We start from the raw sequence: 26,523 nt of genomic DNA on the forward strand, positions 1-26,523 counted from the left end.
TACTGTACTTATGCGCTTTAAGTTAGGCACGTTTTTAAGTGTCGTGTTAAATGGAGAGAAATTTCTAGTTATTAGGATACAGAAGATATTGTAGGAAGAGGTCACCAAGTGGTGATGAAAATAAAGACGCGTTGCTGAAGCCATTTCTGCATGGGTTTCAGTAGAGCAGCAAATGCACGAGTTACAGGTTTTACACTAATGACACGCTTTAAATTTGGAAATCATCTTAATCAGATTTTCTCTGCCTTTGCCACTGGATGTTGGGGGCATCACAAAAATATCTGAGCCCTCAACATACACTGGAGAAAATTGAAAGCACAAGGAACATGCTATGTCTTAATCAGTTAGTGAAGCTTAATGGGCTGTGGTTAAAAATGAGGAGTCATGCGATGCTTAATTTTGATATATTAGGTGAGGTACCATAACAAATAAACAGGCTGAGTGCTAAACGTGGATAAATAGCTTGATCTACAGGCTCCTGATCGCAGAATATTTTTTTAAACTGGGCTCCAAAGCATTCACAACTGAACTATTTAATGGCAGGCAGAATAATCCACAGAGCCGTGATACGTTAATGCCGCTGATAGTGCCAACTTCATTGAACAAAGTTATAAACCAATGTGTTTCTTTCATACCCCTGTCTCCCCTGGTGTTGATACAGGATTTAAATTCAAAATCTATGAAGGGCTGAAGCTAAAGCTCAAAATCGTTTTCCATGTTTGCCTGTCCCAAATTAAAACTGTGTTTTGTTGACAAAATTTGGAAAGGTTTGAGATTTGGCAGGCCTGGTTGTCCCTGTGCTTACATTAATGTGTCAGCACCTCATTAATCATTTATTAAACTGTAGTGTGCCTTTCCCTCTTGCTATGGTCTGTGTTTTAGGATGCCTCAGTGGCCATTCCACATCTACTTTGGCTCTCCCCTCCCCCTGATTTTATGATTTCTCCACAAATTAGGTTTAGCATGTGCTTTGACTTGAACATGTCTCAGTCGTTTCAAAATCAAAATGAGGAGAGTGTAGTATTTTTTTTAGATTAAAAAATATGAGTAGAACTTGTAAGTATATAAGTGCTCTGTAGCAGTCCAAGTATGCAGCTGTAGGACACAATATTCAAGCTGTATTTTTTCCCTGTTAATGATTAGGGATATCACAATTTTGTTAGTGCACTGTATGCTCAGTATTCTTGCATTAATGAGGTTGTGTTTTAAGCATTAAACATAATTTGCTGCTTCTTACAGGTGCAGTATTTTTTTTTCTTCAGACACATAAGAATAACCACTGTGTTTTTTTTTTTTCTTGGTTTTTTTTTTTTTCCCCCCTGCATTTCCTGAGACTGGAAACCATTTCTCCTGGGGATTCCTTTTATAGTTTCATCTGCTAACGACACTGAAGAACCACACCAATGTGGTCTCTTCATAGTAAATCAGACCTTGTTCAGAGGTTAGGTAGGGAGGCACTGTTAAGTAATTCAAACTCTGTTGCGTCATCAATTTCAGAAATGCGAGGGAGAAAAACTGAGTGGAGTTTTAGTCCCATAAAAGTGACCTCACAAATTTATTTCCCTTAGTTCTTCCCTAGGAAGGTGCACGCATAGAGACAGCTGCTTACGTACACGCCTTTCAAAGGTTTGGGACCTGCCTTGCTCTCATTGTTCGTGAACTGTTAGTATCCTCATTTCTCAGAACGGTCAGAAGTTTGGGTTTCAGCACAGGACTGATCACTTCCAATGTAAAGAATGCACGTTCCTATATGGTTTTTGTAATGGAGGCAGTATTTCAGATTGTGGCCATTATTATCAGTTGCAATATTATCTCTTTTTGTATGCACCTTAGTAGACTCCTAGAAGATAAGATAAGGGACTGGTACAAATCATGGAGCTATGACAAGCAATGCCAGCAAAGGATTTGGCTCCAAATCCCAGTTGCAAAGAACTGACAACGGTTGCAAGTGCACAAATAAGATCGCAAACCCTCAGCCACTTACTATAAGATCATATTTTATTGAAAATGTCATAAACTTTATTCTATCCCTCAGGAATGCAAAGAATAAATTACTTTTGAAATCCCTTTTGGAATTTTATATATAGGGTTTTTTTTTTGCCATTTCCCCCCCCCCCTAGTTTGATTTGAGAAAAACTTACTGTGCCTACTGTGTTTGGTGCTTTCTTTTCCCTGCATTTCCATCTGTAAGAGCTCTTGAATCATTTATTTGGTATTTTAATATCTTTCACTTAAAACGCACACGAAATCTATTGCCTGGAATGCCATTCTGAGGGACAGTTTTGAGATCATTTGGATGTAAAATATTCTCTCTTGTATTTCTCTTTTTAAAGACAAAACTTTGGTATTGCCCACTGCCAGCTTAGCAACTTTGCTTATTTTATATTTCTATGCATTTTATAGGTGGTCAGCAATAGGTGGAAATTTTTTTTGGTCTAAAATCTTTAATCCAATTCAAGTGATGGAATTGAATTGTTGTAAGCGATCCTTTAAGTGTCCCCATTTGACCAACTTTGAGAGGCAGCAGCTTCCTGAGAGAGTTGAAGCAATGTTTGCCAATCTTTGTAAAGCATTTCACCTCTTCAGAGGCTAAAGCCTCTCAAAACCAAGAACAATTAAAGCAAGAGCCTTTCAGAGCGACTGGGGAATTCAGCAAAATAAATCAGAAATCCTCTGCCGTGGCTCTGGAGGCTTGCCTCATTATAAGAGCAGATCTATTAGCCCCCTTGCCATTGTCTTTCATTTCTCAAGTGAGGTGATTCTAATTAAATTAATCTGCATGTCAATCTATCGGTGATCAATCAAAAGGGCTGAGGTCCCCCTTTGCGGCAGTGTGCTTGCGGCTGACAGGGGCTGATAATGGAGGAAGAAATAAACTGTCGAGCAAAGTTAATTAGTCAACATAATAGGTGGATTAAACAGGAGCTGCTGATTGCTGTTTCACATGTCGAAGCATGAGGTGGGAGCTGAAACTGCAATTAACAGACAATTATTATATTTGGTTGTAAGAGGTCGCATGAATAAACATATCTCTGTGGGTTTCAGTTTTTAATCCCTTTCCCTGCTTAATGTAAGGAGAAGTGTAGGTCATTTCTTCTTATTGTTTTAGTGGAAGTTCTTGAAGGCAACGCATGCTCACGGCAAACTGGCAGCCAGCTGAAGGCCAAAGTGTTGGCTGGAGTAAAGACCTGGAAATGGTGTTTTTTTTTTGGGGGGGGGGGGGAGGGAAGAGGCATTGGAAGGGACAGCTTAATGAAAACCAAGGCTGTGATGTTGCACAGCTGGAATATGGAGGATGGAGACCCGGGGTAGTGAGCTGGTGGCTCAGCCTAGATCTCTCCCTGTCCACCCCCTGGTTTCCTCCACTAGAGTTTGTGCCTCAGGTACCCTGAAAATGAATGGGGATTTTGGCTTGGATGGTGTTTTCTGAGCCTCAAGGTTGAGAGGTCCCTCTGAGCAGCTGGGTCTCCTAACTCTGGCCACAACACTTAACCATTTTCCCCCCTCCAATGCAGCTCCTTTCCCACCCTGGGCCACCCCATGGAACAGAAGCATTGGAATCTGCTTCCAGTGCCCCTCCACCTCCTTCCCCTCACCTCAAACCAAGGTGTTGACATGGAGATAAGTTGGTGAATACAAATAATACTAGCACTGGATGAATAGGGTTGTGTTCCCCGGATCAAGTCCCCACTGTCAAGCGTGCACGCATAGACAAACACACCTATGTGTACTTACTGAGATAGAGCTCAGGAGAAATTTGGGCCACTCCAGCAACCTGTGGTAACTGTACTGTGGAGTGAGAGTGCAGGTTTGTCTGGGGAGGAATGCAGCAACTCTAATTGCAACTTCACATAATGCGCTTTTGTTTTCTTTTATTCTGAATTGATTCTCATTTGCAGTGTCAACAGCCCTATCTACCTCAGCATGGAAACTGAAGGATAATTTAGGGTGAAACACAGCTGCCCTTGTACATGCGGGAAAAATACTTAATAAAGATCCTCTTGTTAAAATGATAGTTAACAGTGTGCTGTCTGCCATTCAGCTACAAACTCTGCAATTTGACTTAAAACTGCATCAAAAGCTTTCGATGCCAAAGACCCACTCATCAATAGTGTCTCTTGTTAGATTTGTACAGCATAAGCACCAGTTATTATGTGAAATAGCTATGCAATTTTCTACAGCTCCCAGCTGTTATTTATTTAACTGAGTTTATTACACTCTGTGCTTCCTAAAAAACATACATATACATCAAAATGTTCCTCCATTTTACTCTTGTGCTTGCAGGTTGTGGTGTCTACAACAGTCAATGTCGATGGTCATGTGTTGGCAGTGTCGGACAATATGTTTGTGCACAACAATTCCAAGCATGGGCGGAGAGCTCGAAGACTCGATCCTTCGGAAGGTACGCCTTCTTATCTGGAACATGGTAGGCATATCATTTTCATTGGTTGGCATTGCTACTTTAAATGTGGATTTATTTGGTTTCTGTCGCTGACTGCTGGTTTCAAGTTGTCGCGTTATGATCAGTGCCTTTGGGATTGGGATACCTTAAAGAGACTGGCCTCTGCTTTAAAAAGATGATAATCCAGGCCCAAAGTGGAGTTTTTCAAGTAGGTCAGCACAAAGTGTAGCAAAGTGACAAACTGGTAGACAAATGTGGATGCAGAATCTGTTCCGTGTGTTAGTGAAGTGCGTTTTTCTTTTTTTGGAGGGGGAGTTGTGTCTATTCAGCAACAAAAATCGACCTTTTCCAAACAGCTTTGGTTTTTGTGCATGCAATGGATGTTACATGTTTTCTGAAGTGCTCAGCACCCAGATTTTGGATCGGATTACTCATTCTTATAGGCTGTAGAACTCCTTAGGAGATCCAGTTGTTCCTTTGAATTGCTGTAAATGAAAGCAGAGCCCTTTGGAAGGCCGTCTCAAGCCATGGACAAATGTTCTCTCCTGACTCTAGTTGTGCCAGCTGAGACCGTTCTTGTTCTTTTCATGCCACAGCTGCTGGTCTCTTCTCTATGCTGGAGGCTATTCTCTACTGTAGACATGCCAGCCAAGATGAGTCTGATTGCTCCTTAACCTCCTTCAATCTAAAACAGTTCATCTCTCTTAGACAGTTTCAACAATAAATCTTTGCCAGTCTGGCTTGTTTTGCTGAAAAAGTTGTAGGAGAAGTGGCGCAAGGCAATTTGGCTGGCTTTTCTGAAAGCGTAGTGAGCACCAGCAAGGGTGGAAAGGGGCAATGTGGCTGGAAGCAGCCTGGGAATCTTCTGTAATCTTTTCCATAAGATCAACTGGTCCTGGAAGATAATATCTGCTGCTTACTGTAGGTGATTAAAATGGGAGTTGTTGAGTGTAAATGCTCTTTGAAAAATCTGGATTCGATTAACATTTTATTTTGCTCTTTGTCCTCAAAGTTGATGACTGCTGCTGGGTGGGGGGAAAAAAAAGAAAGAAAGGAAAAAAAAAAAAAAAAAAGAAAAAGAAACCAGCACCAAAATCACTAAAAAATAACAACAACAAGCCCAGACAACTCTCCACCCCCCCCCCCACCCCCCCAACAAAACAAAACAACCCTTCCCCCCCCGAACCAGACAAACAAAAGACTCTACAACCAAAGGGCATTTCACTCCCCTCTCCCTCTTCCAGATTGGTAGATCATTTCTTTGTTTTCAAAGCTGTTTGTAATCCTAATTCAGTAGGTGCTTGCACCCTCTAGGAGGTGGGGGTTTCTATTGAAGTTGAGTGTAGAAGGCACTGGTCCTTTTATGCTGGTTTGTTCCACAAATATTTGCCAAGGATCTGATGAATAATTAAACAGATTTTTCCAGAGTTTGAAGAAAGCAGATAAAATTTTCTCCAGGAAAGTGAATGCCACTCACAATAACAGTCACTAGACATGTTAAAAGAAATTATTAATAGCAAAAAATGGATAAATGTGAGAGTTTCTACTACTCAGTGGATTCCTGTGGAAATAGCTTTCTATTCTGTTCATGCTTTCAAGCATCAGTCCTGCAAGTACTTATGCATATATTTAAGATTATATGCACATATGGTCCTGTTGGGATCAATGAGGCTTCTTGTGTCAGTAAAGCTGAGGGTATTGATAAGTGTTTGCAGAATCAGGTCTGTAATTCACACTTACCAACCTAAAATTCTTAGCTCAGCAGCGTTTCTCATTATATAAACATAACTTACATCTGTATTTATTTAGCTCTAACTTTTTATGTAGGCTACGAGCCATTTTCAGCTATAATTCATGTTATAGAATTTTTTTTTTTCATCCTGCCAACAACCTAATTTAATAAACAAACCACTGTCATAATTTGTGCTGAATTTTTGCAAAGAATGTTCGAACTCTGTCTTTATTAATTAGCAGGAGGCAGAACATTATGAAAAGAAACTTTGCTGCGTTCAACTTTGTAATCCTTCCATTAAGTCTAGTCTTTCAAAAACCTCTAATTTTTCACTTACTCCTATTAGAGTGGCAATCTTTTTTCCCCCTTGCAGTCTTCTCAGTGAATGCTTTTGGTCAACACAGTACTTAGTTTCTCATACTTGTGAATGTTCATGGTGTAATAAAATCCCAACTTACCTCTCCCTCTTTCCCATTCCTATCTACCTGAAGGATTCTACTAGCAAAAAAGAAGGGGGGGAAGATGATGCTCTGCTTGCATAGTTACACAAACTCTGGATACTGTGCTACTATTAAAAGCCAACATCTGCAAACTATGTCCATATGTACACGTTGGGAAAGGTGATTTTTCTAATCTAGTTTCTCAGGCACCTCTCAAGCAACCTCATAAAGCCACCACTAATAAATTCTTACTTTTGAATGCAACCTTCATCCTACAAAATTACACTTTCCCCAAAGGCTTGGTGGAGCCTTTCGTTTTAAACTAAATCCTTCAATCCAGCTCTCCAGGAATTCTATGCGTATTTGTGTCCAAGAGATGCAAGAAAAAAAAAAAAAAAGAAGAAATAAAATCCAGTAACTGTTTTAAATGTCAGTATTGAATGTCTAAAACACTTAACTGAATGAGAAAAAGTGGGAAAAGTCTCAACTGGGCTTAATGTTGTTGAATTTTGGGCAACCACCAAGAACTTTAGACCCATTGGAACAGATGAAAGTTTCCTCCACTGAAATAAATTCTTAGTTTGAGTCACTGAATGTATTCTTATCCTCTTGGTTTTGGAATTTTTATCTTGAATAATATCTTCTAGTATAAGTAAAAGAGACAGCTTGTTTGTCTTTGGTCTTTCCAGTTTCCTGCCTCCCTCAGGGGAGGACAGATTGCCCCGAACACTATTTGTAAATGGTGAACTGGAAACTACCAGAGTTGTGGCTTGTTTGTCTCTGGTTTGCTGCTCTGCTGAGCTGCTTCTGATTGTAGGTTCTGAAATGCTGGTGTTTAACTCTGGTCTGTCTCTGACTAAATGTGTACTTTTCTAGATATTTGACTCTTTAAATCAAATATCTGATCACAAAAGTGGTGAATGCCTGACTTCGAGAGGACTGAGACTGGGTAAGGGGAGAGAGAGAATGTATGAAAGAGTACTGGCTGCCTGCCTTGGTAGGTGATACCCAGTAGTGGGACATACAGCTCTTAAATATGGAGTTGCAGTTTGTGTGACACCAAAAAAGAATTTTAGTTCCAAAAGTCTAGAAATGAAGCTTTTACTTGCACAGCTGCCCAGGGGCCTGGTATCTCCACATTCAGGTTTTTACCATTGCATTATCAGGTATCCTGGATTATTTTTGGGACATCCAATACATCTCTATTTATATCTTGCTTGCCAGGCAGTAAAGTTCCTTTTTGTAGCGTGTCTCTTTATCTTTCAAGAGTAATAGCTGGCAAAGGCCAATTATTTCTTACATCTCTGTGTGGTATAAATAGGGTAAGCCACAGCAATCTGTGGTTTTTGTAATTATCACTTTTTCATTCACAAATAGTTGGATCCTCACTTGTTTTATGTTTCTGGTAAACCAGAAGACTGGTGTGGTTGACCTTTATAAATTGTGCACATAGAGTAAGATGTATAGAGAAGAGCCAACAGGCCCCAACCATTAGAATACGTTTCAGTTTGTAGTTCATTCCAGGGTGTCAGTTTTAAAGGGAAAACCTTTCCAATGCAATTTAAGTGACTAGCTTATGGAAGGGGCAATTCTGACAGGGTTTGCAGTAACCCTTTTCAAGTTTACCAGCGTGAAGTCCACCACTGCATACGTCTGCAGAGTTTCCAGTTAAAACTCTTATCACCACAAAGTAAAAATCCTTTTTCCCCAAAACCTTTCAATGACTCTACAAGAATGTAAAGACAATTGCAGCATCAGTTTCTCTATTATTTTTCCTCGCTGGCAGAATGCAATGCCCTCGAAAAATGATAGTCCCTGAGACCCTGTCAGTTTGCATGCTCTAACACTTTATTATCTAATGATCTAATATGCAACAAGGCAAAGAAGGGGGTGCTTATCACCCTGACAGGATGCCTAAGAAAAGTGACTAAATTACTTTATGTACCATTAGCGCTAGCTGCCACAGTGAACTCGCTGTGAGCATTTATGCAAATATTCCTGAATACATTCAAGTGGCCTTGTCAGGAAGATGACTGACAAGCAGCTTAAATGCTTGTTATTTTAAAGGGACAGTTTGATTTCTTTTTTTCTCCCCCCTTCCTCCTGTTCCTCTGTAGGAGAGCACTGATGAACTGGGTGTGATGGGTCTTGCTGGTGGTTTGGCTCTGAGATAGCTCGGCAGCAGCAAAAGAGGAAAGATTCAATGTAGAAATAGGAAAATAAGTATGAGATGTGATACTAGTGTGTGCTGATGGAAGCGAAGGCAATCATGATTTCTAAAGCAGTGTCCTGCCATTGTTTTAGCATGGGATATATATATAAAAATTGGTGTCTATCTGAAATAGATCAATATATAACAAAGCCTTTATTAGTGGCTGCCTTGTGGAAGTAATGGCATGTGGCTGCATTATTTGGTCTCTGTGTTATGGCACAGAGCAGTAGTTACTGTGCCTCAACTGGGGACATTGGGTGAACCCTTTCCTCAGCAGAGGGGCATTAATGGAGCTTTTCTTGCCAATCTTGCCCACCCAGGCAATCGGAGATAGTACAGGAGGCACGTGCACAAATTTGCCACTGATTCTTTACATCTGAAAGAAAAAAAAAATAAATTGGCTATGTGTTCTAAGTTGGCTCTATATTTTTTTCTATTCAGATCATTATAACTAGAAAGTTTATTTGTGAACTACTATTTTGATTTAACCTTGAATCCCTTAATGTTGCACACATCCATGCTTGATTAAATTGTTAATATAAGACAGAATACTGACTGAAGGCAAAAAATATTAAGAAGTTGAGAGAGAGGGGTTAATCTGCAAAATTTATTACGTTTTACCACTCGAATGGTATAAGTCCAACTTCTTAATCAAAGTTAGGGACTACTGCATACACAAACCAGCCAAGCTTAAACAAAGGAACTTTCATTTTGCCTCATTGCATCTATGGATGGAGGCACCTGTTAAATCTTACTGCCTCACTTAGGAATGTTTCTGTGATTATCTGAAAAATATAAACTCACAGGCTTTTTCTGCACGATATCATTCCATGTAGAGAAATGCAGTTGGCTTGATTTATTATTTAGAAGGAAAATATTGGGAAAAAAATATTAGGATTCTACCACTCTTCTTGAGGGGATCTTGTGTGTTATTCTGCGTTATGTTTGCTTTCTAATTTATTTTCTATGAGGGAGGAATACCTAGGGTTGGTGGACATCTCAGTGTGTACACAAGGGGAAAAAATGTGACTTTCAGAACATTGCACAACATGGATAGTAATAACAGTGAGTGAGCCTTGATATACTGAAGGATTTCAAAACTTCAAGCTGGAAATAATTTTCTTCACTTTTGCCAAGTTGTCTTTCTCATATCGGTTCCTTCATAAATGCAGTGACTCATAAATTCAGGCAACTTTTTACATAATGGCTTGTTATGTGTTCTTGGAGCTTGACCTCAGTGAATGTATAATATTAACCTCTTCACTGCCCTGTGGTCTTACTGCATGTTTCTGATGTAAGTGAACACACAAGGGGTGGATTAGTCCAGTATGTGTACTCAGATGGAGCTCTGAAGAGACAAAACATAACCAGAAAGATAAGGTGCTACACTAGGGAGAATTTGTAGAGAAATAAAGACTTGAATATGATCTCAACAAGATTTTAACACTATGGATCAGTGAAACAAGTTGCCAAAGTTGTGGCACACTTTCTGCAGTTTGCAGATATTAAGTCAAGACCCATCTAAATGGTATATATCAGATCAGGGAAAGGTTATGGGCTTGAGCAATTGCTCACTTAGGATTTGCGGGGTGAGGCTCTCTGGCTTGTGTTGTATGGGATCCCAGGCTGTGTGATCACAGCAGTCCCTTTGGGAGTGAAAACGCAGTCCATCAGGTTAGCAAAACACAGCAGAGCTCTGATTCACACAGGTCCAAAACGTATTAACCACGTTGTGCCCCATTGAATTGTTCTGATGAATTTTTGCAATCCTCTCCAGAGCAGCGTTGCTGTCTGCAGGCCTGTGCCCCTGCTTCCTCTTTGGCCATTACTGAGAATTTCACAAGAAATGGTGGGTGGATGGAGCTGCCCTTCTCCTGGCCAGTTACATCAAAGTGAAAGCAGAAAAAAAGCAGAAAACCTTCTATGTGTCTGAGTTGTAAATCAGGCACTGAAGAGAGATGCTTAAAAGTTTGACTATCTGGTGGGAGCAGTTTTGATGTTCCAAAATACATTTTTAGTTTGAGAATAAATGAAAACAAGACAAAGAATCTTCTAAAAGCAGATTTTTAATGACTGATTAGTGCATGGTGAGTCCAGAATTTCAGCTTTGCCATTAGACTTTAAGTCTTATGTGAAGCTGGAGATTTGAGCTTGTGAATATTGTTCTTATTTAAACATTCTAATAACATGGATGTATGAATGCTACAGTGGCACAGGAGGCTTAAGAGAGACCGTCTGAAATATTTTAGCCTTTTGAAAGAGTTGCTTTTACATAATGACCATAGTAATACCTCCTGAATAGGCACGTTTGAGTACTCCAAATTGCCTCAGTTAGAAAGGAAAGGGGAAAGCTGGCATTAAAATTTGAAAGAGATTTGTATAAAACTATCTGTATTTTGTTACAGCAGATAAGGGAGAAAAGTTTGGATGAGAATTCTCCAACCAACCACGAGTGCTGACTCTTATTTGGAGAGCTGGACCAACCGCTTTCTGAGGGTTTGAGGTTTTTTTCCAGGCCTCAGAGGAATTGGAGTATGGAATGCATGTAGGAAAACCTTAGCTGCTCTGTTTGGCAGAAACTGCACAGCTACCAATAGAGAGTGTTCAGTAACACTCAAATAGGCAATGAATATTCATAGATAATGAGCGTTCATTACATTTCAATTTGCTTTGCTGCGTCATTAATACAATAGCATCATAGGGGAGAAGAATGACATTAGCAATATAGAAATGCTTGCTAGATGTTGCACTGTATGGAAGTGAAGTTTTTGCCAAACATTGTTTTTATAACCTTCCAAAGTGTGCAAATGAGTAAATGAGAAGGTATTAAGTTATTGTAATAGGGTTGATGTTATTTCTAAGCAAATTCCTCTATTGTAAATGTTCTGTTGTATGATACCTTTGTTATTATGTTGAGAAAAGGTGCTTTTTCACTCCGTTCCCTTACTGATACAGACAGAGTACAATGGAGAGGATTTGGTGAGCTGTGATTTGTTCATGAAGGCCAAGAACCAGTGATTCCTTTAAGAATCTATCTGAATATATCATCAAAAGTCGTGATTATCAAAGAATGGTGCAGATATCTGGATGTTTCCACATGTTTCACAATAAGCACCCCGGTATTTGGACAGACCAAAGCAATCAGTGTTTATGAGAAGTCTCTGTTCTCATTATGACCGGAGATATCAAGCAGCTGAGCGTTGGCAATCTAAGGATTCAAGTTTTGCATAGATGAAAATTTCCCACCAAAACGTAACATTGAATATTCTAATTCAGTAACTTCACAAATAATGAACTCAATAATTTTGCATCTGAGGTTGTTTTCTCACTGAACTAAGAGAAGAGCACTGTGATCATTTCTGTCTCTCTCTTACTGTTGGTCTCAGGGCGCCTGCTGAGTGTTTCCCCAGAAAAAATGAGTGTTTGACAAAGCTCCTCTGCTTTCAAGGAAATGATTTAATAGCGTAAACCAGGAAAACATTGCACAGAATGGAACCCACCACCGTGGGTTGTTTGGAATGGTTATTCTAATCTGAGTTGCCATCTGAAAATTATTAATGTTAGTAATAAAGAATAAAAATAAGCTGCTAATAATTAATACTGGAATGGGAGAGTGTTTGGCTGAAATCCAGAACACAAGATTTTCAGGAGTGCATAGCACTGGGGAAAGTGTGCTTTCATTAAAGCCAGTGGCACAACTTCATAACCTGGTTTTGAAAAATCTCAGCCAAAGCTGCTTGCTGAGCATAACCAGAAAGCTTTGTGTGTCACAATTAGTCCTTTCTGCTTCCCACCTTCCTTCTGTTAATTTATAGTTCTCCTTGTGACAAAACAAATCTTTAGTGTGAAAGTGACTGTAATATAAGCAGTGTTGGTTTATGACCTCATTGAGTGAAGTGGGTAGAGTTAGGATGTTTATTAAAAAGATCAAGAAAAAGTTTTTTTTTATGAAAAACTCATCTAAAGTATTCCGGTTTGAATCTACTTCTCAAAAGTACTTTAAGCATTTAGGCCTGAAAGTTAAGGTGCAGGGGGGCACTGAGATGTTCAATATATGACCTCCATAAAGTGAGAGCTTAGGACTTTCTGAACTTCTGGCTCTGCAGGTCGGATTGTCAGCCCAAAATGTAGATACCCCAAAGCAACCTTCAGCAAATTTCTTGGACACAGAGCCAAACTTGCAAAGCACTGAGGTGCCTGAAGATACATTTAAGTGTTTAGTGGTATTGAAACCACTGGGTAGCTGGATGCTTACAAGAACCTGATCCCAAATAATGCAGGAACCCATGTACTTTTTAATGTATTGCTACTTAAGTGTCTACTAGCAGTAGAAGGAAATTCGGAATTAATTTTGTTTGCTTAATACCTTATTATTATGGCTTTGTGGGCACTCTACCAGAACTTTTATACCTACTCCATGCCAAAGCAGTATGTGTTTCCCACAGAGGTCCCAGTTTGCACTGTGCAAAGGCAGCAGATATGCTGGATCTTCCCTGCTGTAGGGGACTGCAAGTACAGCTCACATTGCTGTCTGCTGAAAACCTGGACTTGCATATGGAATTCATAGGCTCGGTGTTATCTGATCTTTGCTGAGAGGGAAGACCAGAACTCTGAGGTAAGCTGCGGGATTGACCACAAAGCTGCTCATCTTTCAAACTGCGGCTTCAGTTTGTGAGTTGGGATTTGAGGTCAGTGTGTTTTGCTGCAGTGCATTCAGGTGAGGGTATCACTCATCTTCCTGGGCTCTTTGAGGAGGCAAAATCTGGTATCTGATGAGGTTTGACCCTTTGTGTCAAAGCAACTTGTTAGGAACTCATTGGGGAACGATATCTCACACAGCAGGAAACGTTCCTGGGGTTATGACCTTGAAGGACCTGTGGGTGCTGCCTCGTCATCCAGCTGTGCATTGGGGCAAGCAGAGGTGTCCACTGGAAAGTTCAGTATCAGCTGCCAAGTATTTCATAGTATTTCTTACAGGGCTGCTTCTTACCTGGGCTGAGGTCCCTCAGAGCTTTTGGGAGCCAAGAAGGAGCTCCCAGGTCTCCAGGCATCCAGAGTTTTCTGCCTGTTTCTGCTCATCATGTAACAGAAAGCGGATGCTAATTTAGGCATCTTGACTCATGCATCTGGAGCTGGAGTCTGACTTTACACGTGCTGCAATGCCTGAGGTAGGTGGCCTGAATATGGCCTGAAATATATAAACATAGAATGACTTTATCAGACACATTGAAAGAACAACTTCTCTAAGCGTTTGTAGGCTTGAGTCCAAGGTATTCACTGCTCAGATTTTCAGCGTGCTGGTTTTATGTAGTGTCATTGCTGGACAGATACTATGAGCTATATTTTTATGCCGGTGTTTTTGCAAGTAAAGCTGAAATGGCTGGGAGGGGGTGCTTGACTGCATTCAGCACAGCACAAAGCGCAGAGGAGGAAACAACAAGGGGGTCTCAGTCTTTGCAGGGCAGGTGGGGATTGTGCTTGAAATTCAGTGCATCTCTCCATCACTGTCCTGCTGCCATCACAAACATGGGCTGAGCATTATATTGCATTCCTGAAACAAATCTCCCAAGTAACAATAGTAACAACATTATTGATCAAACTACTTTGTTTCCCACCCCAGGTAATCATTAGTTTGTAGTATGTTTATGGCCAGGACAGCAATGTGGTGAAGCCTTTGGATCTCTGGGTTGCTTTTCTTCCAGCATCACCACATTCTCTACCTTTTCCCCTGGCTCATGGCCTGGAAACCCATCCATAGGATGTGGGTCTCTGTTGGCAAGCCTGTGTAACCCGTCACTGAGACAGCCCGAGCACAATTTCTGCACATGATGAATATGGATCTTTGCTGCATCTGGCAGGCTGCAATAATGAATGCAGTAGACTGTCATTAATAGATAATAAAAGCAGAAAGCAACATTAATGGGAATAAGCTTTCCTTGTACTGGGACTGATTATTACTTTTTTGTTCTTGGCCTGTGACTGGATCAGGACACACATAACAGCTACCAACGCTGTGTGCACGCATGTGTTTTGTTGTTGCTGTTTTTTAATCTGGGATATTTAACCATGATATCTTCAAAGTGCAATTGTGTCATACATTCTCACACGCTAATAGATTTCAAAGATGAAGAGCTTTGCTGCTTTACATTTAGTCATGCCTTCATCTATAAATTTATGGCAGTATTATGGTTTAATGAATTGAACAAGTCCCAGAACAACAACAGAAGTGCTTTTTTGTTTGAATTTAGATGCTGCATACTTTGCTCTTCAAACGAATAATAAAACCAATATGTTTCTTTAGCGGTAGACTTCAGACTAACTTCATCTCACATTACTAATCAAGTACTCGAGGATATGTGTGCATACACATGTGGGTGTGCGCTGAGAGGCACTTCCAGGCACAGTGCTGACATAGGCTGAACATTCGTATTCTGATAGTGGTAGGCAAACCTGTGAGAACAGATGGAGCAGAGTTCAGCTCAAAGGTTTAATCCTATCAGGATGATTCCTGTATGGCCATCTGGATAATCCGGCGCACACATTCAGTGCCTGTTAAAAATACGGCGTAGGCCAAGATTAGCATCAGAGATTTTCCACTAGACTTGTTCATATTTACTTTATGATTTTCAGGCTCCAGAAAATTGCATGACAGAGCAGCTTGTGATTGTGAGAGAAATCAGGCAGGGAATAAGAACTCCTAGGATACTAGAGTTTTCCTTAGAGTAACTGGATTATAGGCATTCCTTGTCTCTGCCACAACTGCTTTGCGTTTCTGCATCAGCTGTTCTGTTTCTGAAAGTCCATTACTGCAAGGTCTCTGTTGTGGGCAGACTTTCTCAGTTCTGCTGAACAAAGAGACTTCAGCTAGAAACTCATTTTAGTCTGGGCTCCTGTTTCTATCCAGATGAAATAAATTGTTTGCTGTAGAATCTCTCATAGGCAAACTTCTTAGTTTAGTGCTATGTAATACAATAGGAGGGTCGTGGCTTACTTTGGGGGTTAGATTTAGGTTTAATCAGTACTAATATTTAGCTTGGGGTGGAGACAATTTAGATTTAGGTGGAACTCTGTGTTTCATTTACAATAATTTCTGTGTATTACAGAGCATCTCTGGCTAAATCTTGTCAGTGTGGCCATAGCATTCCTGTGTGCCTCTGAACACTGAGACTTGCTGTTGTTGCTCTCAGGATGCTGGGACTGTTACACCTTTGAGGGGCTGGATGTCGTGACCTGGGAGCTTTTCTCTTATCCTGTGTTCTGTCTCTGGAAAGATTTACTGTGAGAGATGCACAGTTTTATTAAGGAAGATAAATAAGATTTTTTTTTTTCCCAGTTCACATGATAGGTATTATACCAGATTCCACTCTGCATCCTCAGAAAACAGAGAATTTATCCGAAGTAATGATGAAACAAAACCTGAATTTAGAAATACTGCCCACCTGCCTTTCTGCCAGGTTGAGATGCAGCAAAACAGTGTGAGCCAAAGGGCTCACGTTAATCAAATTCCATCCTATAAAAGGCTTTTCTGGTTCAGGACCCCAATGAGCAGCACTGAGGGACCAAGCAGTTAGTAGGGCTTGGGGTATGAGAGCTATGCGATGATGTTTGTTTTGCCATACTTTGACATACTTGGGTTGACTTATTTTATGCATTCTGGTCTTCCATTTGCAAGGTTGGCTTCATTCTCACCCAAGAATTGCATCAGTGCAATTATTTTTAAACTTTAGTGCACTTAAACAGATGCAGTCTCCTTTCTGGACATGCTTATTGTTTTTAAAATAGTCATATTGGCTTAGCAGGGCCCTGTAACTTTATCAGCGGAAGATAAATCAATAGGAAGAAGTTGAAAATGAAACAAGGGATATAGGATTTTTTCACTGTTTTACTAATGCAGCTTTGAAAGCACACCTTCATATAAGGCACTGCAATCCTATGCATATATCACACCTTAGTGCCCTACATGCTTTCAGTGTCTTGTCTTTCAGGAACAAAAACTGTTCCCGACTCTTTGTGAGTGGCTCCCCCATACCTTGGATTGAAAGTGAGGTGCATTAATTTGGGAGCCTGTTGTGAAGTATTTTGTGGGGACAAAGCATGCCCATCCATCCCTGATAGAGGAACGTATGCTGAGGTAGACACCTAGTTGGCACATAGGTCTTTTGCCAGTTGTGGAGATGGAAGCACTACCAAGGTTTTGTGTGCCCTATGTGATGTTTTTGGGTGCTCTATTACTCCTCCTCATCCAGTGTGTATATGTCCCTGGCATAACCACACTGCCCAAGGTGACAGAGGGGCAGCCCTGGAGCTGAAGAGCTGCTTTAGTGCTATGCATGATCCCAGCCAGCCACAGCTGGCACTTTGTGGCTGACTCAGAGTAATAATCTTCTAACTTAGGGGCAAAAAAATGATGAATGCAAAAATTATAGCTTGAAATTGGCTTGAAATTTCTTTTTCTTCCTTTCAAATAAATTTTGAGATGCAAATCTTATTCTGAAATACAAAGTCAGAACGCTCTGTAAAAGAATAGCACAATGAAATTATTAGGCTTCTTGATGTAGCATATGTATTTCAATAATAAGTATATATATATTATTGATATATGTATATATTTTGGCTGAAGCTGTATGTTGAATAATGAAATCTTCAAGTGTTTTTGCAGCAGTACATTTTTTCTTGGAGAATTTATTATTCACCAAACAAACATGACAGAAGTCCCTTTTGGAGGTCAGGTTTTACTGACTGGCTGCGAGATGCTCAGGCCTCGCACTGCTTTATTAATTTTTGGAAAGCAAGAAGTACCTCCAGAAGTCAAAACCAAACAAATAAACTTCAAATCTTTCTGTTACGTGAAAAGAATGAACGAACGTGTAGCTCTTGCAATGATACGAGATTACAGTTATTATTTTTTATGGCAGTGTTTTAGGTAAGTAAAACAGAACGGTTTGGGATGGGTTTATTTATTTATTTTTAACATACTTTTTATTATTCAGGATTGCCTCCTTTTTCCATGCAATCATTTTTTCAGGCAATGGTCAACAACTGAAAGCTTTGGATTTTCTGAAGGAAAACACAGAGGACTCAATGAAGTGCATCTTTGCTAGCTGAGGCATCAGCAAGGATAAAAGAGGCAATGGCTTAGGTGTTGAGGTGGGATATTATACCAGGTAATTTACGTTTTCAATTCCCATTGATGGGAACTGAGCATCCAAACTGTCAGGGAGAAAATCATAGCCAATACCTTTTATTTAACTTCTTGAAAACAGAAACAAAGGCAACCTTCCCTCCCTTTCCCTCCACCTGGAGGGATTGCACCATGCGTGTATTTTTGGCTCAGTGATTTCACCCAGTGCAGGCATCACAAAACAAGAGGGAGGTTTCCATTTTCAGCAGGGTGTTGTAATCTTTAAAGCTTGCAAATGGTAAGTCCCAAATATCAAGATGCTACAAGGAAGGGGCGGTGGGGCAATACATCCTCATGCCTGCATTGCATAAAGCTGCATGAGTTATCTCCTCGGGAGGGAAACCTCTGTTACCCTGTTTCCTGCACAGCAGCTGCTTATTGTCAGGAGAGAATAGGAGAGAGAGCAGGCTGTGGTATGAAAAAGGAAAGCAGGAAGATCATCGCTTTATTAAGATAAACAGCAAATGCATTGTTTAGCTTAAGAATGAAGACTTAATGCACTGGTACAATATGTAAAAAAAAGCCAATAAACCTGCTGCAGTCCCTTTCTATGGAGTGCCTGTGACAAACCCTTTGGGTTCTGTGGGCTTCTCCCATATAGACCTGTATGGTAAACTTTAGTTGCTTTTCACTGCATACAGCTCCACTCTGGACCTTGCCAACTAGCAACATTGATCAGAAAGGCCTTAAGCACTCCAACAAGTGTCCATCAGATGTACTCCAGTGTACGCCTTCAGCTCTTGATGCCATGGGAAAGGAATTTAGGCTCAAGTCATTTGTGAGCGCTGCCTTGCTCAGAGGTGCAACCTCTACGTGATTTCAGGGGTACATGAGGGTAAATCAGACAACACAGAAAAGCTGTAGCAATCTCAGAGTTTGTACTACTGCATCCGTGTGAAATGGGAAAACCCATTTCCATATTCATTACTTAGCTCTTGACAGCTTTGCTCAGAGCTCTGCTCAACTGCCTTTAAAATTCAGTTCTTTATTCCCCAACTTCTTCAGCTGCGCTTACAAACACTTAAGTGGTTTGCTGAAACACAACTTGAATAAGTCATGGTTTTGAGTGCTTAATACTGATTTGTCTTGATCTGAAAATTGGTAGTTTGGTGAAAGTGGTTAACAGGTTGCAGGATCAGGCCCATAAGCTGGGGCTTAATCTGTGGCTCATGCATTTAGTTAGCCTGGAATCATGTTTGATCCGGGGGGGGGGGGGGGAGATAAAAAATTAAATTTAACTCCAGTACTTTCTCTAAGATGAGTTATAAATTCTGTGTTTCTCTGGAGTCCCAATTTTAACTGGCTTTATGCAGCTTTCCTTGCATGTCACAATACCCCCAAAGAGAAGAAAAATAAAAGCATGTACCTCATCATTTAAAATCCTGTTGTGATGCAGGAACTGTTGTCAGAGCCTCATCTATGGAATAATGGAGAATGAAACCACACTTCATGATAAAGACTGCAGGCGAGGTCATTCTTACAGTCACTAGCACAAACTGGATATTAATCATAGCACAAATACATTTCAGAAGCTAAAGAAGAGCAGTCCCAGAGCCCTGCTGATAGCTGTGCATCCCACTAATTCACCTCAGTGGAAATGTACCTCTGAGCTCAATTAACCCCTTTCCCAAGGCCACCCATAAACTTTGTGGTAAATATGTTTTTTTTTCCCCTGCCTCTGTTTTCTATCAGTGGAATAGATCATTTCTGTCGGGGGATAAAAAGCTATCTCTGTTCATAGATGTGGGTCCCTCATTATGGATCTAATGAATGTTTAGGGGGGACTTGTACCAGTAGCTCATTGAATTGATGGATTCGGATGCTCAGCTCCTATTTCCAGTTGCTGTTTGAGGCAGGTAGCTATACCCAGAAGGGGGGATCTCCTCGTACAATTGCCTGCACACAAAGTTGGTTACTGAAAGTATACAAGAAGCTATGGGATGTTCTTGCTGTTGCTTTGTTATTATTGTTATTAGTATTATAAGGACCGTTATTATTCTTTTTTCCAAGCATTGTTCACAGGCAAATTGGAAATGTGGTAATTAGGCCCTGACTGGTAACATAGCATTAGTGTCCTGAGCCAAAGTTCAACGCTCTGAAATGAAATTTAAACCAATTAATCTGTTAGATTTTTATCGCTTGTCCGTGTTTTCTCAGCAATTCCCTCAGCACGCGGCCTTTGATCAACTCTCATACAAAAGCTAAAATGTGTGCCTGCTGCTAGCAAGATGGGGCTGACATTAACATGGCACTCATAAAACAATCAGAGCAGTGAAGCCCTCAAACAGACAGGGCATAGTAATATTTAATAAAAGCGCACACATAATCTTGAGAATTAGCATTTTGTGCCTTGCAGTACCTTTGGGAGAAGAGCTTTTATTTGTGGAGTGATCATTATTATAACAAAGAAGAGCTACCTAATAATTTCCACTTTAACTCTGCAATATGCCACGAGCATTTCTGAACCATTATGCTAAACTGTGGAGGGGTAATCATTTTATTGTCACCGTTTGAAGGAAGAAAAATCCCCTGTATATGTGTAGCTAGGGGAGCACAGGAACACTGGAACCCACTGGTACACGCAGCACAAAACTTTTCCCTTTTGCTCCCATTCTGCTGAGTTGGTACCTATCACCCTTTATATGGATAATGGCAAGATTTTGCATCTGGAAAGTTTCTTTTTTTGTTGTTGTTGTTGTTCTACAGAACACAAATTTGATGTAACCTTTTTCTCCATTTGTTTTTAGAACAGCATTTTAGAAACGATGCCCTGGTGTTACCTAATGTCATCTGATGCGATGATATTTTGAAACAAAATATTTTGTTTTTCTTGGAAATGTTAAGAGCTTTACAGCTAATTTCAGATGGAGATTCTGGGACTTTGTTCCTAAAATGTTCTGTACTTTGATTTCTCTTGGGACCAAAAACAAAATGTAGAAGAGCTGAGGTTCGCAATGAAAAGAGGATCCTGCCTAGCTCTGTTTTACTAGGGTTGCACAGAAGTAAACACCTTCCAGACAGCACTTTGTAAGTTGCCAGATGATTAACAGAAGAAATATGAAGAGCTGAGGGCCTGAGCTGACCAGACGTGTGTACCTGAGGCATAAATAGAGCTGAGGTCATAGCACTGCCATCCTCCTGATGTTTCCACTGGTGATGCTGGCAAATGGAACCCGATTCTTCCATCCTCCTTCCTGGTGCTCCATGGAAAGGATCTGGGAAGTGCAAAGAATTTACTGAGATCAACGTTCCAAACAACACTAGCTGTCATAAAGTGGTCATTGTGTAAATATGTTTTATGCCTCCAAAAACAAGCAGCAGTATGGGTTAGGGATGTGAATTAGTAGGCAGTATTGGTGGTAGGTGGATGGTTAGATTAGGTGATTTTAGAGGTCTTTTCCAGCCTTAATGATTCTATGATTATATTTGCCCTGGGTGGCAGTTGACTCACCGTCCCTAGAGGACGTTTAGATGATGAATGTGGTTTAATGGGGAAATACTGGTGGTAGGTGGATGGTTGGACTAGGTGATACTGGAGGTCATTTCCAACCTTGGTGGTTGTGTGGCTCTATTCTGTGATTCCTTTGTGGGGCAACACCTTCATGTAACCCTTCCAATCTTTACAGAGATGTTCATTTTAAGGAAAAAAGTGGAGCTTTTCCTCCTCAGAGGAGATGTCCTGGGCTGTTGCCAGCAGATTCATCACGATGCAGCATTTATGAAAGATAAAAATCAAACACACAAGGCAACACATGCAGCCTTGCACCTTGCAGTAGCTACCACAGCAAAGATCACAGACCTTCATTGTGGACTGGCAATGGCACAACAGTGTCTTGCATTCATTTTAAAGATGAATTGATTCTATAGTTTTGAAGCCTGCATATGTTTTCTGTTAATGGGTTATGGTCTCAAACAGTTTTTATTCACTGGTATTTAGGAAAAAAAAAAGTTGCCTATAGTCTTTAAAGCAAAGTAACTTGTTCTCTAACACATGGGAAAATGGTTACCTTTGGGTTTTATGGTGGTGTGTGTGTCCACAATCAACTGGAAATAGTAGAAAGGGTGTAATTTGGAAGTGATTTTATTCTTTATTTATGAAAAGGTTTGATTCTGTGAAAGGGCTGGATGGCATTTTGAAAGGCTGCTTTCACTGTAAACCCATTGCTGTGAGCTCAGCTGAAAGGAAAGCATTTGGTTTAGGACTTTGCAATGGTTTTATGCACATTTTTATGCAAGTAACTTGAATCCAAATTAAACATATTGGAGTTACCTCTGTGTGCTTGCTGCATTTTCATGATGGTAACGTTAGGATGTTTCTTTTGTTAGCTCATGTAAAACTTAATGGCTGTGCTCTGCCAAGTTTGAAGCAGAGTAATGATTTTTTTTCAGCATGTGTGTGTTTGTGTTTTTCACTGGTGCTGGCATCCCCCCCAGCTGAAGTAGTGGAAAACTTTGTGCCTGACACTTACAACCTTTTGTAGGTGGGAACAGGGTCTGTTTGCTCACCATGAATGCTCTCCATTGCTGGTGGTGCAAGTCTGCAGCAGAGTCCCCAGAAACACTACTAAGGGTGACTCACCAGCTCCCTTCCCAGCTCCCTCTTGTGCTGCCTGCCCTGCCCAGGAGCTGAAGGAAGGCATTAACTCCAACCAACCAGAACCTCACTAGATAATGATAAAGATGCACAGTGTCTCTTTAGCACTTTATGTCTGGTGCATTTTAAGGCATATTTCTGTGAATTAATGAATTTACTGTCCTTATGTTTAAAGCAAATCAAGGCAGGGGCTGTAGCACCACTCAGCAATGTTAAGTAATTCATAGGTGCAAGGGTTGTGTTAATATGCGGGTGACTTTCGTATCCCCCCATTTTCCTACTGTATTCTTCTTTACTAAGTCTATGAAAGCTCTCCCTTGAGTATGTCCGCAAATACGCAACGTTACAAACCAAACAAGCAACTCCACTAGCCTTTTGATTAAGTGACAGTGGACAACCAAGTGCCAGCAACTTGCAAGAAGAGGTGTATGTGCAGATATATACACAGCTAATGAAGTCATGTTGATTGATGCCGGAATGACATTGTAGCTGTAGTGCAGGCAGTGGCAGCCTCTCTTGTGCTTTCCATGGAGTCTGACTCTTCTCTGAGCTCAGGAGTGGTTCACGTTGAGAGGAAAGAATGTGTCTTTCCAGCTCTAAGGCTGGAGTGTTGATGCTCCTTAAGGTATCTCTTTCTTGTAGCTAATGAAGTTATTCAGATACCCTTTTTACTTAAAGCAATATCTAAGGGTGTGGAGTCATAATTCTCTCTCCTGTAGTTTTAGCAAGGAGAAGTAGGTGGCATTTGTGTGGGATTCATTTCTTTTCATCAACCTACACTGCCAACCTGAGTCTCGACAGCTGAGAATTAACCAGGTCTTTTTGGCTTACTCGGGTTGTTTATACAGTAGTGTTATTCCATTGGGTTCAACACAGTTAAATTCTGATGTACTCCAGTACTGCAGTAGAGGAGAATCAGCCCGTGGATGTTTTTATTGCCCTACTGCACTAGTATATAAAGCTGACAATGCTTCTGCTTTCATAGTCTTAATACAGATGATCTTACACCTAGATTTGAGCTTGCTCCTTTAAGTTCTGCTTGAGTTTTCAACATCCCCTCAGGAGGCACTTAGTACATGTGTTGCCAAGAAAGTGGCTCATGAAAGTGGTGACAGACTCTATGAATAAGGCGAAATGCATTGCACACACTTCTTAATTACCCAGTAGACACAACATAAGTGGAGTGACGAGGTGGCAGAATGGTGGTTTCTGGTTTTGTGAAGTGTTTTTTTTTCCTGTAGTTGCTGAAGCATTAAGCAGGGCAGGGTGGTTTAATACCAGAACAACCTGGATCTAATTGCAAACAACTTAAAGAAATGCTGAGGGTTACACCCTATGCTTTTTTTCTTTTAGCCATTATTTTCCATCATATTTCTGGGAGTTTCCTTGATGAATTTAGGTTATGATGGATAATAAAGTGAGCTCATTGAAGGTTGTTTTATTAATTCAGACGTTCTTCATTTTGTGTACAAAAAAGGTAGAGATTTGTTCTAACTTCTGGTTGATCTCTGCTCATCATACAGTGATCTGTTATTTATCTGTCTATACTTACATATAAAAATATATTATCTTTTTTCTGTTGATGTTATAAAAGTTATTATTTTTTAATGTGGATAACAAACCCAAACAAATTAATTAAAAATAACTTCCAAAGATATGGTTGGAGGTCATGCACATGTGCTGAAAAGAACACAATTGCTGAAATCTTTGTGCTAGCAAGGGGGGAAAAATGAAAGCTCCTTTTATTTTATTTTTCTCAAGTCTTCCATCATTAAAATCTGGTTCTAACGGCAGAATACTTCTCTTTTTCATGTGTGTTGAAAAGCAGCTACACCATGTATCAAAGCCATCAGTCCAAGTGAAGGATGGACTACAGGAGGTGCCACTGTCATCATCATAGGAGACAATTTCTTTGATGGGTTACAGGTCATCTTCGGCACCATGCTGGTTTGGAGTGAGGTAGGTGTTGTCTGAATGGTAATGTCTAATAGCTTTGTCTAGCTTACAGCTAGCCTGTCCTGTTTCTATGCCACATGCTAAATCAGCAACAAATGTTCAGATGTGAATAGTTTCCTCATTCAATTTTATGTAAATAATTAAGTCAAATGTACCTGTGGCAGAGCTACATTATAGCCAGGGGATTTGCATCTCCTCTGGCTGGCTCTGAATTTTGCTCAGTATCTTTTTCTTTTTCCCCAAGAAGAGGAAAGGATAAATGTCTGTGTGAATAATTCTGCGTTTAGCAGTACAATAGCTGGAGGCCCACAGGAAACAAACGTTTAAGTGATCCTGCATTCCTGGGAAACCAGCTGCTTGTAGCTGCAGCTCAACAGAGTGGAGAATGCAGAAATTCAGCACCTCTGAATGGCATGTCCTGGAAGTGTATATTCAGTGTTGTATCCACATGAAAAATACAGCCTTATTATATCTACCGGGGTCCTCTACAGCTTGAGTTTACCTGCCTTTCTTTGTTTCTCATCCATTTTTAGTGTTGCTGCTACTCCTAGCTACTTAAGTCCTCTCATTTCCATGCACAATATTAGACATGGAGTCTGATATTCCTTGAAAGTCTGTAGAATGTCAAACCCCAGGTAGCACCACCCAAATGGCCACTTCCATGTGCAGGTGGAGTTCCCACTGACCTCACTGGCATGAGAAGGCAGCTCAAAGAAAGGTTTAAGTTTTGCCTATGTGGCTTTCTGAGAGAATATTGGAAGTTTTATTAAAAAATCAACAATATTTCTAGGAGTGTAGTACTGAAATAAGCTAAGAGACAGACCTGCCTTTCCAAACTGAGCAATTCTTGCTTAGTGACATGAGGAGCTTCTGATCCTTTGCCTTATATCTTACAGATATTAAATCAATATTATAGCTTAATTAATATCCAGTGAATTCTCCCCACTGATTCCATTGCACATATGGCAGCATTTATTCCATATGAAGAGTGTCCTCTAATGTCCTTCATGGGCTTTGTGGGTTCTCTCTCTATCTCATTCTTCAACTTGAGGACAAGTGTGGATGAAAGGACATTCCAGAAAAGAGATATTCTAAATGAGCCCTATTCTGAAACCCTTATGTGATCATGAAAGTGCCCCCTGGGTCCAGTGTGAGCATTTTGTGTGTAAAGATTGAAGCCATTACAGCTACAGACATTTTAAAAGGAAAGGTGAAGAGGCTGGGAGGAAATTGCTCTGGTTTTGGTACTGCAGAATTGGATCTTTCATTATAAAGCTTGATTCTGTTTATTAGTGGAAGCCATTAATTGGCAGATTCTAACCCCAGGTAAGTGAGTGCTGGTCAAAACATTGTTGATGGTGCTTACAAATCCTTGTCATAAAATTAATAATGCTATAGATGGGGCCCAGATCAAAGTCAGTTTGTTGCTGTGAATGCTGTAATGGGCTACAAGTTGGCTTTGAGTCAACCCATGAAAATGATAGAAAATTGTATAGGGGAAAAGAAATTATTTGTGAAAGAAGCAGACAAACATGGACAATAAGTACCGAAAGGCATCAGCTGTACAAATAACCCCTAAGTGATATTGGTGTATAAATAATTGGAATTACACACACCAGCCACATACGAAGTACAAAACAAGTTCTTTCATTTGCCTTCCCACGTCTAAAAATGTCTGGCATATTTCAGTACTCAGGAAGAATATTTTTGCTTTACCTTAATAGTGTAGACTTGTACTACCTATTTTCTGAATATCAGTACAGTTTTAAGCCTGGAACAGGCCCATCCCAAGCTGCCAGTCAGACCTGGTATCAAACCACTTATTTTGTAATTGAATTCAACAAGAATTCTCAGTTTCTCCCCGTTGTTTCATGGATCCAAACAACACATGGTTTTAACTGGGCTGCATAAAATCTAAACCGAAACTTGACAGGAGGAAACTAAAGGAAAAGAATGAGTGTTGTGAAGTATGTTCACATGGATTTGTCTAGGATCACTTCAAATTG

General features: G+C 40.3%; 1 protein-coding gene across 14 annotated transcripts in view; it reads left to right on the forward strand.

Moving 5' to 3' along the window:
• The window catches only part of EBF1 (EBF transcription factor 1), a 258,042-nt gene that overhangs the window by 167,492 nt on the left and 64,027 nt on the right, over positions 1-26,523 (forward strand). For 8 of the 14 annotated variants that reach the window (XM_085519284.1, XM_085519285.1, XM_085519286.1 and 5 more), the window contains 2 exons: positions 4,285-4,426; positions 24,387-24,520. In XM_085519284.1, coding sequence (XP_085375410.1) covers positions 4,285-4,426; positions 24,387-24,520 — 276 coding nt within the window. The remainder of the gene's footprint in view (positions 1-4,284; positions 4,427-24,386; positions 24,521-26,523) is intronic. The other 6 variants (XM_015876220.3, XM_015876224.3, XM_015876221.3 and 3 more) reach the window with 3 other exon arrangements.

This window comes from Coturnix japonica, chromosome 18 (genome assembly GCF_054131305.1).
Source record: "Coturnix japonica strain WE chromosome 18, WE-NBRP24, whole genome shotgun sequence".
Taxonomy (NCBI): domain Eukaryota; kingdom Metazoa; phylum Chordata; class Aves; order Galliformes; family Phasianidae; genus Coturnix; species Coturnix japonica.